Source organism: Zalophus californianus, chromosome 4 (assembly GCF_009762305.2).
Source record: "Zalophus californianus isolate mZalCal1 chromosome 4, mZalCal1.pri.v2, whole genome shotgun sequence".
Lineage (NCBI taxonomy): Eukaryota > Metazoa > Chordata > Mammalia > Carnivora > Otariidae > Zalophus > Zalophus californianus.
The window spans coordinates 83,988,414-84,003,436 of record NC_045598.1 but is presented as its reverse complement, the minus strand read 5'-3'; the positions used below and the strand labels follow the sequence as shown (position 1 = coordinate 84,003,436).

Below are 15,023 nucleotides of genomic sequence, written 5' to 3'. Positions count from 1 at the left end.
TTGTAAGCTCAAAAAAGTTCAGGGCTTTACATTAGGGATTCATATCTAATCTTTTTCCAAAAGTTTTGGTAGAGAGAAAAATTTAGCAAATATAAATGAAGTACTGGGGAAATATATGTGTGTGTGTGTGTGTGTGTGTGTGTATCTGCCTATCTATTTATGCACGTGTGTACATATATTTGTATGTACACTCATCCATATCACACATACATAAAATACTTATGTGTGTATATATAACATTTTAGTTTTATATATATAAAAATCTAATTTTACATACGTAAAACTCTTTTTTACATGGAAAGCTTTTGGGGAGGTCACTAGGGGATAACTTTCTAACCTTCACCTGTTTATCTCTCAGCAGATGGGTTAGAATTTCCCTAAGTGCTGCCATGCCCATCTTTAGAAGGTATTACCTTTCTGAATGGGAATTGAACTCCCAGAAATGCTGATTTAGTTTGACGAGAAACAGGTGGTGGAGAAAGAGAAATATCTTTCTTGGTGCCTCCTGGACTGTTAGGCGGGGCCTGATGGATGAGTTAGCACCTCTCACGATTTCTGAGAGATGGTGGGCAGGCATCATGTGCCAATTTAGATAAGCAGAGTACATGAAAAAGGATTTGTAATGTTATCCATTATTGGAATCTTTCTTCTCCTTGCCTATTTGCTGGGGAAAAATAGGGTTATTTTCAAGAGCTCCCTAGGTGAAAGCAGGTAGCTTTCATTTCATGCACTGTTCTAGTAATAACCTCCCTTAATCATCAGGAGATAATGTCCCCAATCCAATTTCAACATGCAATTTTTTGTCTTAGAAAAAGGACAGCACATAAATGCTGGATGCACCAAGAAGGGGTTATTTCAGAAGGCAATTTTTTCTGCTGCTAAGTGTCCATTTATCTCTTTCAGTTTTTGGTGGAGCTAACAAGGACTAACAACCTAATGAAGTTTGCCATTGGGGCCAAAAAAGGCTGGAACTCAGGAGAGTTACATCCTACCTTCCATCATTTTATTTGCTAGCAATTATAACAACCTTTAAAATGTATTGAGTATCTACACCATATCAGGCATTGACCTAATTAGTCCTCCCAACAACCCCCTTGAGTACCACTGTTAGTTCCCTTTGACAGATGAGCAAGCAGGGGGCTTAGACAGGCAACGGGTCTGGAGGCTTACAGGTAGCTTGTGGCAGGACAGAATTTTCAATCAAATCTCTGCCAACGGAGCCTGAGCTTTTAATCACTTTCTAATTAACCACTGTGGGAACAAAACTTTAAAAAGTGGATTCTTGTGAACTTAGATACAACATTCATTTTGCAGAGCAGTGTAAAAGGTTTTCTTACTTCCTATCATAATAGAGAGAGAGAGAAGACTGACATCCTAGCTGGGGTCCACTCACATGTAAAAGTGCTGACTCATTACATATAAAGGTTATATTTCTGTCCTGGCCGTCACTAGAGTTACTGTGTTATACTAATTTTTCTGCTTAGTGGACAGTCTGACCAGGATTAAAGTTAAACCTTCCTTTCTTCCTTTCTTTCTTTTTCTTTTCTTTTCTTTTCTTTCTTTTTTTTTCTTTCTTTTCTTTTCTTTTCTTTTTTTCTTTCTTTCTTTCTTTCTTTCTTTCTTTCTTTCTTTCTTTCTTTCTTTCTCTCTCTCTTCTTTCTTTTCTTTCTCTCTCTCTCTCTTTCTTTTCTTTCTCTCTCTCTTTTCTCTTTCTTTCTTTCTTTCTTTCTTTCTTTCTCTCTTTCTTTCTTTCTTTCTTTCTCTCTTTCTTTCTTTCTTTCTTTCTCTTTCTTTCTTTTGTCTTCTTTCTCTTTCTTTCTTTCTTTCTCTTCTTTTCTTTTCTTGGCTGCCTGAGTTTGGATTTTGGTAGAAAGTTCTTAGAACAGTCTCTTTCAGAGTCTGGGGTTTCTCTGAGCTTTAGCCACTTTATAGAGAGCCTCTCTTTGTTCGGGCACAAAACTGTTCTTCAAAGTAATAGAAGTTTTAGGTCTTAAATAAAAGCTGACTGATGTAATTTGATTATAAAACTGTAGTTTGGAGGTAATCACTGATGCCATGTTTGAAATTAAGTTTATGACTGGCTTTAGCTGCATACTTTGAAAGGACGGATGACCTGTTTGCCTCTTGGGAGCCCATGCTCTCTTATTAAAAGCCAGGACTTCACCCAAAAAGGGCCCAATGATCATTTCTCTGGGAAGGCCTGAACCAGCAGGACTTGATCCAGGCTGTGCCACCTCTGGTTTACCTCTGAAACCAGTTGGTAGAAGTGCTAGGACCACCTCACCAGCCCCACCCCAAGCAAGACAAAGAAGGATCTGGTTTCTTTTCGGACTCACAGGCTCTCAGAATGTGTTTGCTTCCAGCAGGTGTTGAATTCGGCCCCAAGTGGTGAGCAGTTGTAATCTTTGACTATTCTCTTGGGCTGCAGATTCTCTTTCCTTTCTTTCCCACTGAATCTTGGGAGAACAGGAGGTGGCTGGTGGCTTACCTACATTTTGTGATTTTTTTGTGGGCAGGGCTACTTTTTTGTTTTCAGTTCTACCCATGGAAACAAGAAAGTGAGCCCAAAGTTAACCAAAGCTAACACACTTGGCTTACTTACTTATTAGCCCAACCAAGCTTCAGTTTTCTCATTTGGTGAATAATAATAGTATTCACAAAAGGTTGTCTTGAGGAGGTAAATGAAGTCATGTTTGTAAGCTTCTAGCACAGGGTGTGACATGGAGGAATTAGTGGATAATGTAGTAGTTAGTCCTTTCTCTTCCTACTCTGCTAGGGAGAGGAGGACTATCTATGACAACTCCAATAAAAAAGAAAACATACCACGTCCATTTGGGGATTTGATCTTCAACTTTAATATCAATGATTTTGGAGCAAGTGTGGGTGTTAGTATAGCTTCAGGGACACACCTGTCTTTAAAAATACAGTTCTAGACAGAAAACCAGAATAGCACTCCAGCATTATTAGAATTTTCGTAATATTTATGGGCATGGTGTCTATTTAACAAATGTTATCTATTTTATAAATGAGATAATATGCTAGTCTGTTTTGACAACCTGCTAATCCCCCCTCACCCCAATCCATTTCTCCTGTTCTTTTTAGTAATAGAACTCCTTGAGTTTTATATCTCTCCCCAGCTACCCTGCCATTTCCCATCTCTTTTGCATTTAAATGGTGCCATGTGACTAAATTCTGGCTAATAGGATATTAGCAGAAGTGACCTCTGCAATTTTCCGGTCATATCTTTTAAACAGAATTGTTTGCCCTCCATTTATACTCCCCTTCCTACACTGGAATGTGGATGTGGTAGTGGCGAGCTGTCTTTGGCCATCCAACCATGGCCAAAGCAAAGCAACGGGACAGAAAGAAACAGGGTCTCTCTGTCATTGATCATCTCATGGGACATTGCTTCTCCTCTTCCCTTGAATGTCTGCCAGCTAGGATTGTTACGGGTGTGAGAGAAATGTGCTTTATGGAATCTTTTAAAACATCAAAACCAGTATGCTAACTATTGCATCGCCTTATGGGGATGAATCTTTGAGTCATCAATTGTATGAGATTTTTCCATATTTTTTCTTTGATTTGCAAAATTACTCATTAGTATCTTGCATTTCCAGTAGTTAGCCAGTAAAAATAGAAAAAGAAATCAGCTTTGTGCCTAGTGGTTAAGGACTTTACATGTTTCTAGATCATTTATCAAAACTGACATGGTTTATATTTACCATAGCTAGTTATTATTGAATGGCTAAGGTTTACAATGAAAAAGGAAAGATCTTTTTATTTATTTTTTAACCATAGTTTGGTTAAACGAATAGCTTTGGAATCACAACAGATACTATTGAGTATATGTAGTTGATGACTTTAATCAGGTAATATTGACTGCAGTGTGTTGGTCATATGTAATGGGCAAATAAGTGATTACTAATGGATCAGGGGTTAAAGATATTTTACCTTTATAGACAGTTTACTTCATGGTATTACCAAACTACATTTTCTCATAAAATTGAGAACATGCAGTCTAGTAGAAGGTGGGCTTTTTTGTGTTCTTTTTAAAAAACTAGGGGTCTGGTAAATTTCATCAAACATTGACACACTGTTTAAAAGCACTTACTGCATGTCAGGCACATTTTATTCACCAGGCTGAAATACAAGTGTATCAAAAAAGATGAAGAATACTTGTATGCACAGGCATAGCACAAGAATTGCCTGATAAACAGCCTTTGCCAAAGGGCATGTGTATAATAAGGAAGATCTAACCCACCAGTGCAAACAATCACATGCTATGGGTAAGCATGCCAGAGAATTAAAGGGCATTTGGCATACGACAAATACTCAGTTTGCCCTGAGCCAGATCTATTGCCTCTAATCCTGAGCATTTAAGAACAGGAGGAGCAGTACAACACAGAAGCTTCAAGATAACAAGAGGCGGAGAGCTAGCCCAGCAGTGACATTGAAACAAGTGTCAGTCTGCTCTGATAATTGGGAGCAGAGCAGATGTTTAGAAAAGCTGAATAATTTATAGTTACATGTGAGCAGCTTTTGCATGGGTGAATCTCATCTCCTAATATAACTCGGTAAATATTAATACTTATCTCATGGGCAGATGATACTGATTTGAAACTGCCATGTAGGCAGGTAAAGTTAGAAGATAATAATTTAGTAGAAAAGCAAACCCTCTTAATCAGAATCATATTTTGTAAATTAAGGGTTTTATTTGCCATGAAAAATAAGAAACCAAACTGGTTTTCAGAGAATCAGCCACTTTCATGCGCAGATTACAAACATAACTTTCAAATGAATGCAAATTAATGCACGCTCTGGAGGTTGGTGAGGTATGGCAGATCGGTTAGTTATGGGCTTTTTGAATGTTCTGGTAGGACAGAAACTGGGTGTGTGGCTTTTAATTAGAGCCTGTAGAGAGCCTTGTCGTACATGCCAAACACTTAATAAGAGCTAATAATTTAAAAATAGTAATTCAAATTGACCTCTACATAGGTGTAATGAGTTTCCCAGGTGACCTCAAACACTGCTATTGCCAGGACAGGGCAAGTTAGCTGCAAAGGTGCTTATCCATGATTTGGGGAAGCTTTTTTCTTTCTTTCTTTTTTTTTTTAAAGATTTTACTTATTTATTTGACAGAGACACAGTGAGAGAGGGAGCAAAAGCAGGGGGAGTGGGAGAGGGAGAAGCAGGCTTCCCTCTGAGCAGGGACCCCGATGCGGTGCTCGATCCCAGGACCCTGGGACCATGACCTGAGCCGGAGGCAGACGCTTAACGACTGAGCCACCCCGGTGCCCCAGGGAAGCTTTTTCCTTAAAAAAAAAAAAAAAAGTTGTAGGGGAAAAATATTTTTAGTGAATAAACTACTTGTAACCATATTATGAAATGGCAAAGCATATGTAATGATGTAGACAGCCACTGACTCTCTACTCAGAAATAATGACTGGCTTTGTGCCTTGCAACGCTGAGCATTTGCCTCTCATGGTATTATAGAGCAGCCACTGTGTTTTCAACTCTCTTTCCACTTCATTTTTGCTTTGCTTCTCGTATTAATTGTTCATATTTGATACCAAGAACAGGACTCTATTATTTGAAGGCCAATAAGTATAAATTCCAACCTTAATATAACATAGACTAACCAACAAGGATCAGTTAGCCTGGGGTGGTCTAAACGGACTAAGTGACTCTTGCCTTGTGGCAGACAAAAGAGGCTTTCCAAGGGGTGTGGTGTGGAAACTTTCTGAGCTGATAAATTTAGCCAAGGGGTTGGGGCTGGGGTGGGGGACAATCTTGGGCAATGCGGAAGCCTCGGCTCTTTGGTAGCACATTATACCAAAGAGTCTCTGCCTTTGAACATTCTTTATGACAATGACCTGGAGGATGGGCCCCTGAAACTAACTCCCCTCCCACTTTCTCCTTTGTTCATTTACTCCTTTCTTCCTTCTTTACCCGTATCAACACAGCCAAAGATTTATGACATTCATGCTAATGGTTTTAAATTTGTGTTTCGAGTCACTGAACGTTGTTTTGAATGAAATGATTAGTGTAAAGTCACTTTGAAAAGTTAAAAGATCTAAAGAGAGGTAAACATAAATATTTGCTTTTGAAGCACTTATGATTCTCAATCTCTTCTAGAAGATGAAGATGAGTTTGATGTGGGGGGTTCTCTATAAATGTTTATTGACCTGAATCAAGAACAAGCAGAGTGAGTCATGGTGGAATGGGTCTGGAGTCAGAAAGATCTATGTGTGACTCATGGCTTGACCGTTATTAGGTTTACAGGTTTCTGTGTTTTAGTGTCCTTATTTGTGAAATAACGCCAATCAGATTTCCCCCAGAGAACTGTCATTCTCAGAATAATGCTTAGTACATAATATGTGCTCCATAAAGGGTAGCTGTTATTATTGAATTGCATTGGAGTGGTGGTATTCTAATCTACGTTTTGGCCTACCATGGTGGGGGAGTGTTTATTCTGTGTAAATTTAACCCTTATTTCTACTACCCTATGGATGAGATTAGCAGGTGTGAACAACAGAGAAGGCTGGGAGGTGGGGGATAAGGAAATAAAAAAGCATATGTAAGAGGGGAAAGGTGAGAAAGTAAAGTGATGATGAGCCATCAACAGTGGCCTCAAGAACCAGGGGTACCACTGTCATATAACTTTGCCCTTGACTCAAGATAGCTGGGTACTTATTCTTTTTTATTTTTTTTTAAAGAATTTCAAGGCTTTCCTTTTTAGTTTCTTAATGTTCAAGTCATCGTGTAGTCTTTAGCTGGTCCCTTTAATAGGTGGTATTTTCAAATCTGGCCATCCATTCAGCCAACCATCCATTCAACCAACCATCCATCCATCCATTGATCATCCATATTTTTCCACTCATTCATTAAGCTATGTAGTCATGGTTTTTCCTACTATGTGCTAGGCATTGTACTAGGCTTTCTCTAGTGGGGGTTGGGGGATAGATTTCTTCCTTTTTTTTGCTGGAAATTTGATTTATTTTGCTCTTTTTGTGAAGTTAAAAAAATCTCTTAAATTAAAAATAATTAGAATATCTGGGAAATTAAAAACAACAACAGATGAACTCTTGCAAATCTGATAAACCAATTAGTCAAATATGGAGAGTGAAAAACATGCTTGGAATGATTTTGACTCATGTAATTGCTTCAGAATAATTTCTTAAGTGTTTCTAGGCAACAGCAAATTTAAGAAGAAGAAACAAATGGTGGGTTCTCTCTCTCTCTCTCTCTTTTTTTTTTTTTTTGCCTTTTTCCCCTTTCTCTTCTCTCTCGCATTATCACAGAAGAGCAGCTTGCATCTCTTTCTCCCACTATGTGATGTTAGCTATGGCTGGCTGGGTCAGAGCAGGAAGGCAGAAACATTTAGAATGTGATTATTTTTTTATGCAGCCTTCCTCGCTGTATTGGATGAGGCATTAATTTCATTAAGGTACAGTTGACCTTCACAGGTAGATCTGAGCATCAGGTAGGGGTTAAACTTGGATAGAAATCATAATGAGCTGAACTTTGATAAATCCATAACCAGGAAAAAAAAATCGTTTAACCTTTATACTTCTACATCAATCCTCTGGGTTCCTTTTTGCAATTGAATCTTGCCTGCTCTTTTTTGAGTTAACTGAGTAGATTATTGCTTCATATGATATTGAGCAGAATGTATTTCCTAATAACTGCATCTCCATTTGTGGAGGAATTTCCCTTAACTTATGTGGGGTGGTGGAAACCGCAGTAGCGGCCCGTTCCTCAGATTTTCTCACGGCATTAAATCACACAGAAATCTACTCCTTCATGCAGCTTCCTCTTAGTACCATATGGGCAGGCAGTTTCTAACCATTTGGAGACAAATGAAAGCTCATTAGAGGAAGGCAGAGGGTCAGAAGGGTACTTTGGAATATGAAAAAAAAATCCTTACTAGAGAACATTTAATCATAAGTAGATAATCCTTCTCAAAGGGAAGGCAGTGCGTTTGCCTCATTCTCCTTGGCAGTTAACCTTTTGCATTTTTATGCTTATGACATTTCTGGCAGCACTCTGTATGCTCCAATTAAAGTCAGAGGTCTTTGGACACAGTTCAAAAAGTAGCAAGTGTCTGGAGGGCAGCTCGATGCAAGGCATTTTGGCAGAGGGAGTCACGGAGAACAGCTGGGCAGCCGCATAGGAAAGAAGAATCTAGAATGTGAACGACATAGCTCCTTTGGATACTTCTGAGGGTGCTTGGGGTGGGGGTGGCGGGCTTATTTTGGGTGTAGGCTATTGGACGGAGGGAAGCAAGAGATGCGACTGAAGAGGATTTCTAAGCCAGCCTATGAATGTGTGCACATGCTGTCGGCACCAAAAAGTCAGTGCTGGATCAGGAAGTAACTGGTTCACTGGTCACAGGAAGAACAGGGCTCATTTGGGAGGCAAATTGACACTCTATTTAAGCAAAGGCATTAATCAGGGCACCAGGCAAAATACTCACTAATGTTGTTCCAAAGCTAAGAATGTGTCTCTGAGACAAAAACCATGGAAACCTACTTATTTTCTGAAATGTTGCTTCTCTGAAAGAAAAGATGAGAGGAGGGATAAGCAGACATGCTTTACTTAAAGGTTAGGTGTGAGTCAGGGGACCTCTGAGTGTGTTCAGTATGGCAGAGAGTCATCTGAATGTGTCTATACAATGATGCATGCAAGAGAGTGAAATCATAGCATGGATTAGAAATAAAAACGTGCTGTAAAAGGCTAACATTTACAGGATTTAACTTCTGTAAAAGTTGTCTGCAGGATCTGAGGCATAATTTACTTTTGTAATTAAGACTCTTAATTAGGTTTTAAATCCTGAGTCTTAATTTTTTAGTTATATGAGCCAGGACAAGTTAGCATCTACAAATGTCATCTTTCTCACCTATTAAATGTTATCTATCTCATAAGGTGGTTGTGAGAATTCAATGAAGTAATCTATATGAAGTGCTTAACACAGTGCCTTGTCTATAACACATACTCTGTAAAAATTACTGCTGTTGTTAGCATTTCAGTCTTCAAGCCATAAAGAAAACCCATCAATTGTATCTGAATGGAAGGAATCCTCGTTGGGTGATAATCTCAGTTTACTAAAAAAAAAAAAAAAGATTCTTTGTACTGACATAAAGAAATGAGAGATCTTGGCCAAAAGATAAACTACCCCATCTTTCTCTTAATTATTTTTGACTCTTAATAAGGAATAGGATCTAATATTTTTTGAACACCTACCATGTGTCAGGCACTTTGAAAGCTGCTTCACTCATAAAGTCTTGTGAAGTCGCTCTAATTGTCCCACTATTACTGACAAGGAAACTGAGGCCCAAAGAGATGAAAGAACATTTCCAGGCTTCTATGTACTATGGTCAGTAGAACAGGGATTTGAAGGCCAAAGGCCACGCTTTCACTTCATCTCACAAGACCGTGGGAGTAGTAGTGGGAATGAAAACTCCAGGGGCAGCCTGGCCCTGCTACAGACTCTGAGGTAATAGCAACGTTTCTATTTTGATGTTCCCATTAAAATCTTATCCTCTAACTGAGAGGCCTGGCAGATGGCAAATGTCACCCTTGAGCAGTCACCTAAATCGAGTGATAAACCACATTCAGGCTTTGGGATGCCTTCCCTGCTTGGGGAAGGAGCATGGCTCTGCCCGGTTCAACTCCGTCTGTTGACTGGGCTGCTTCTTGGAGCTAACAGGAAAACGTACTTTACTTAGCTGGTAAGAAAAGCTCCTGAGGCTCTGCGGGCAGTTGTTTTGGAGAAAGATTGACTTTAAAAACACCCACTTGATTGTTTAGCAGCTTTAGAAACCTCTGAGAAGAAAATGTTCAGTTATCAGGTAAAGCTGCTTTGGCAGCATGATTTCTCTAATGCTGGGCAGCAGCGGAGGCTGTAGGCTGCCGAAAGCAGACAAGGCACAGATACTTTGTGTCTCCCTATGTTGCTTCGGAACATTCTGTTCCCTGGCCATTTTTAACGAAATAAACATGACTTCATGGGTCACAGCAATGCAAATTCTTTACTAACTCTGCAAACATGGCTTTTTGGTTTTTTAAACAAAGCAATTTGCTTTGAGGTGTTAGGGGTTTTACCATTTCCAGAACATTTACACCCACAGCACTCCGTTAGTTTTACAGCGGCAGAGCACCAAACCTGACTTGCTCTGAGGCCCAAGATTACCCTTTAATGACTCTGTGACCTTCATTAAGCCCCTGATCTCTCCGAGCCCTGTTTCGTCATCTCTACCATGGAGGTGTCAGGGCTTTCTTTCTCAGATTGCTGTGAGAATTAAATGGCATAATGTAGGTTCAAGGGCTTCGCAAATTGCACAAGGTCATTTAAAAATGAACCATTCCTGTTATTATTATTTGTATCTGGGGGTTAACATCATTTGGTGATAATAAAGGAGCCCTGATGGTTAATGACATCCTGAAGATCTAAAACAAAGTTGTTAGCGAAGTCACAGGAATGAAAAGCCCGCGCAGGGAATCCAGTCAATAATATCGTAATAACATTGTATGGTGACCAATGGTGACTGCACTTAACCTAGTGAGCTTCATATAACGTATAGAGTTCTTGAATCACGATGCTGTACACTTGAAACTAATATAATAATATATGACAACTATATTTCAATTAAAACAAAAAATAAAAAAAGTAAAGTCATAATAAGATGCCAGAAATTGGGTAATGTATAGACACAGAAGTGGTAATTTAATACAGATGTTAGAGAGACACCGAAGAAGATCCAGAGTGTGGTAGGAGCTGTTTGGAGAAAGGAGAACCAAGGGACAAGAACATGCTTTAAAGACTTCCTATAAGAGATAACAGCTCATCAGACCACAGTGTGGGGTCTGGAATGCTGTGTGCTGTCACTTTATAGGCAGCATCGGGTAGTCAAATGAGTTAGTTTCTGATTCACCACTTCCTACTTGTGCAAATTCTTCAACCTCTGTGCAAAGAGTGATGATGATGATGACATCGTGTCATAGGGTTATGAAGATTAAATGGGATGATATATGTAAAGTACCTGGAGAGTAATATGGCTGGTAAATATGGTTTCTCTACTTCTTCCTGCTCCTCCTCCTTTTTTTTTTTTTGGTCATATAGGAACTCTAGGCAAGCCACAGTCAATACTACTAGAAGCTAATGTGCTTCTCAGAGCATTCAGGCAAGGTCTGAAAGCAATCAGTAGAACCCTCGTAAATTCTCTGGGATTGCTTACAATGTTGCCCAAAGTTGTTAATGGAGTTTGGGTTTATGTAGCCACTTCACTGATCATCAAGTGCAGAGAAAGTTGTAGGTGTTCAGTAAGGGCAAAGACTCTTAACCAGGGGGCTTTGAAGGGAAGCATGGAGGTGTCCGCAGAGCGCGGGGTATGCAGGGGTTAAATTCAGAACTCCTTCGGAGATAAGAGTTCTGTGTTGACGATGAGAAAGTAATCATCAGCTAAGTCAGACTTTGGTAAGAAGCTCTTGCTAAGGGACGCCTTATAAAGGATCAAGTTTTCCGAACTGTAGAGTTGATTTATTGAGTTATTTTTAAGTATTTGTTATCTACCATTCAGAGGCACTTCACATCTTTGAGCAAGCAACTGAGGGGTTCATAAATGTAAACATTTCAATGATTACAATATAACTTTTTACGAATTGTTAATTTAAAAAACATGTCAGTAAGAAGGAGTAGTCAATGATTTTAGCTTTTAAATATACAAGTGTATGAAATTAGGCAAATAAAATGAGAATCAGTTTAAAAAGGAAGCTTTTCTTCATGTTGTCAATTTGACGCCTAATGCAATCTGTCCAGAGTGTGGTGAGGATGGACAGAATGTAGTCGTACAGCTACGGGATATTTTCACCTTCTAGGTGTTTCCTAGAGTTCTCACTAAAGAGAACAAATTCTCAGTGAGATTTTGAAAGCTACCTATGTTTCAAAGATCCACAGGCTTTAAATTATTGTCATTATTATACCACAAGAAATCCCATCTTTTTTCCACACATAGGTTAGAAAATGATTCTGACATTTCCCACATCTTTCTTCCATGCTCTCTATATTTTGTGATGATACTAATAACCCCATCTCCTATTCCAGCTTTTCAGTTTTTTTTTTTTTTTTCATGTCCATCGCCTCATTTTAAGCCAAGGCAATTTTAAGACTTCCCTTGTTATATTACAAGTTGCTGACTCAGGACTGACTGTGTATGATGGGCAGGGAAGGACATCGAGAAGTGAGGTCAATGCCTGTGACCAAATAATTAGGGAAGTAGAAGAGAGAAGATGCTAGTGAAGGATTCCTACAGTGTCTTCTCTTCCAAAATATGGTTGTGACTGAGGAGAGCCTGGGAGAGGGGTGACAGAGAGACAGTGTAAACACACCCATAGAGTTGTCCCCTGTTCTAAGGTGAGAGTGGAGGTTGGGGCTGTGAAGAAGGACTAGTTTTTGATCACCTGTTATGTGCCAGGTAGGTGTCAGTAGCTTAGCTACAATATACAAAATACATATATTGTTTATTTGCACAACAACTGTAGGAGACAGATGTTGTTACTACTGTTTTATAGATGAGGAAATAGGCTTGGAGAGCTTTGGGTTAAGTATTTAAAAATATTTAATATTTATTTATTTAAAAAATAAATCTTGTGTTGCTATGTGTAGGGGACATTTATAGTGAAATTTCTATTGCCTTCTGGTATTGCCTTGCTTTTTATTAAAACCTAAACATAAGAATGGCTCTTATACATGCAACATGGGGCAAAGTCAAAATAAAAGAAGTTGTAGAGTATCTCAGTGAGGGCCGTACCTGAGGATACTTTGTTCTAGAACCTGGGTCTGGTGCTGGTCTTGTTGATTTTGCTTCTTCATCTCTTCCTGTTCTTTTCCACTGCTGACTCCCTCTAGAAGCCATTTCTCCCTTAAGGCCTTTTTCTGATATCAGGAAACATAAAGATGTTCTTAAATCAGTCAATAATTTCCAAAATCTCTGGCTGCTTCGAAATCTTATGAATTTTAATAGTGGACAGAGTAAAGAGAAATTATTTTTTCTCACTGCCTTGCCTGAATAAATCTGGTATCTTCCTTCATTGCACCCTTTGTGACCTCCTTCCAAAGCCAGTTTGATGTGTCTAAATCCCGTTTGTCCTTTAAGTTCTAGTTCAGGTCCCTCCTTCTCTGTGAAAATCTCCATCCTGCCCTCAAACCCTCCACAGCCCCATCCTTGCCCTCAGAGAACTCTCTTCCTTCAGAATCCCGCGGCAATCTCTGTGTATGTCTAGCAGTCATAGGGGAACCTTATCTGTGATACCTCACTATTATTTACTTGGTTAATGGTTGTACATCTTGTGTCTTAGGAGTAAAAGCCTCCTTGAAACCATTTTTTAAATTCATCTCAATGACATTGTACAGCGAACACTCCAATAAAAATTTTGGAGGGATTATTTGAAATGGTGGCCAAAACAGGAGGTTGCTATTGTATCCTAAACCAATTCAATGTTAGTCTTAAGTGGCGTGGTCAGCATTTATGACTTTGCCGACCCAATACCCTTCTTTCTTCTGAGAACCTCCCCGGTTCCAGATACTTAAGTTTAGCACAAATTACTTGTTCTGATAATATGATGCACAAAATTTACTGATCTGTTTAAATTTTGGTGAGCTGAATTTTTGTCAACTTTAACAAAACAAAAAATATTTATGCTCTATCACATGGAAGAAAACATTGAATTTGCATGAAAGAATTACAATCCTGGACTTTGAGCCTTAGAAGACCTAAAGCAAATGAGAGATGTGTAAAATTTGGAGGGAACTTAGCTAACATCCCATCCATGTCTTACATAGGAACTGTTAGATATTATTTCCAAAGAGTTAGAGTTTCTCCTTTTCTTCCTGGAGAAAACTGTTCTCTCTATAAATCTAATCTACCTGTGCAAACTATTTATTCAAAAATTATTTTGGGAGATTCGCTGTGTCTAAAATGGTGAGGAGAGAAGAATGGGAGCTTTGTATTTTCTGAAACTTCTTTCTCTGATGCCATAATTAAAATGAGAGCAAGTTAATAGAACTTCTGTCTTTTTTAAAAGGATGCTAGGATCAATACTACTGGAATATAAATACCTTTGAATTTTAAACAAAATTTAAATAAGGTTGATTGTGCTAGGTAATTACCAAATGATGGTTATATTAAGTAAGGCAATGGTTTTCAAACCAGTAAGAAACATTACATTGATTATGAATATATATTGCATGGAATTGTACTTTGTAGGACTGATATAAACTGGGCTGCTCTAGCTGACTCAGTGAGGGTGTCTGGAAGCCCCCGTGGATGCACAGAACACAGTTTGAAAACCACTAGATCGAGTAATAACCTTGTCCCAGATCATCATACTTGTGTTGGCCCTTCCAGGGTTTCAAGCAATTGCATGGCGACAACATACCCCATAAGAGAAGTTTGTAGCCAGAGATTCTTTCCCTCAGTGTTATCTTAACCCTTAATTATAGCTCTTTGGCCGTTTGTAAAAATGTTCTCCCACAGACACAGTTAAATGTTATTAATAAAGGTCAAGATTTATCTTCTGAGATCAAAGATGCCAAGAAAATCTTAGTATACTATCATTTTAAGAATTTACCTTAATTTAAATTTATTTTTATTTGATGGAATGTGATGATAAGCTAATGCACAGTAAAGAAGACAGAGGACACCTGTAAGTAAATTATAGTCCTTACAAACCACTTACGAGGACAGTTTCAGTCATTTACATCCAGATCACTGTAAGAAGCATTTAGATGGGATAGTCTTATGTTGTTAAGTTACAGAGAGCAGAGAATAATTCTTGTGATGTGATTATGTGAGCTTGAGGCTATCGTCTTGGTTCTTAGTCTGGTTAGGAATAAGAATGATTTTAATTTTAGCTTCTTAAAACTTTTCTCATAACTCACAAATTGTCATTTACCTCTGGCAAAAAAAAAATGAATTTGTGAATGAACTCCTTGCCTCCGAATATAAAATACATAATTTGGATGT

The 15,023-nt window shown here is 38.6% G+C and overlaps 1 protein-coding gene across 1 annotated transcript in view; it reads right to left on the bottom strand.

The window, feature by feature from the left end:
• PALMD (palmdelphin) overlaps window positions 1-15,023 on the bottom strand; it is a 51,207-nt gene that overhangs the window by 15,146 nt on the left and 21,038 nt on the right. Inside the window, exon 3 of the mRNA XM_027616862.2 lies at window positions 12,810-12,934. Within this exon, the coding sequence (XP_027472663.1) occupies window positions 12,810-12,934 (125 nt within the window). The remainder of the gene's footprint in view (window positions 1-12,809; window positions 12,935-15,023) is intronic.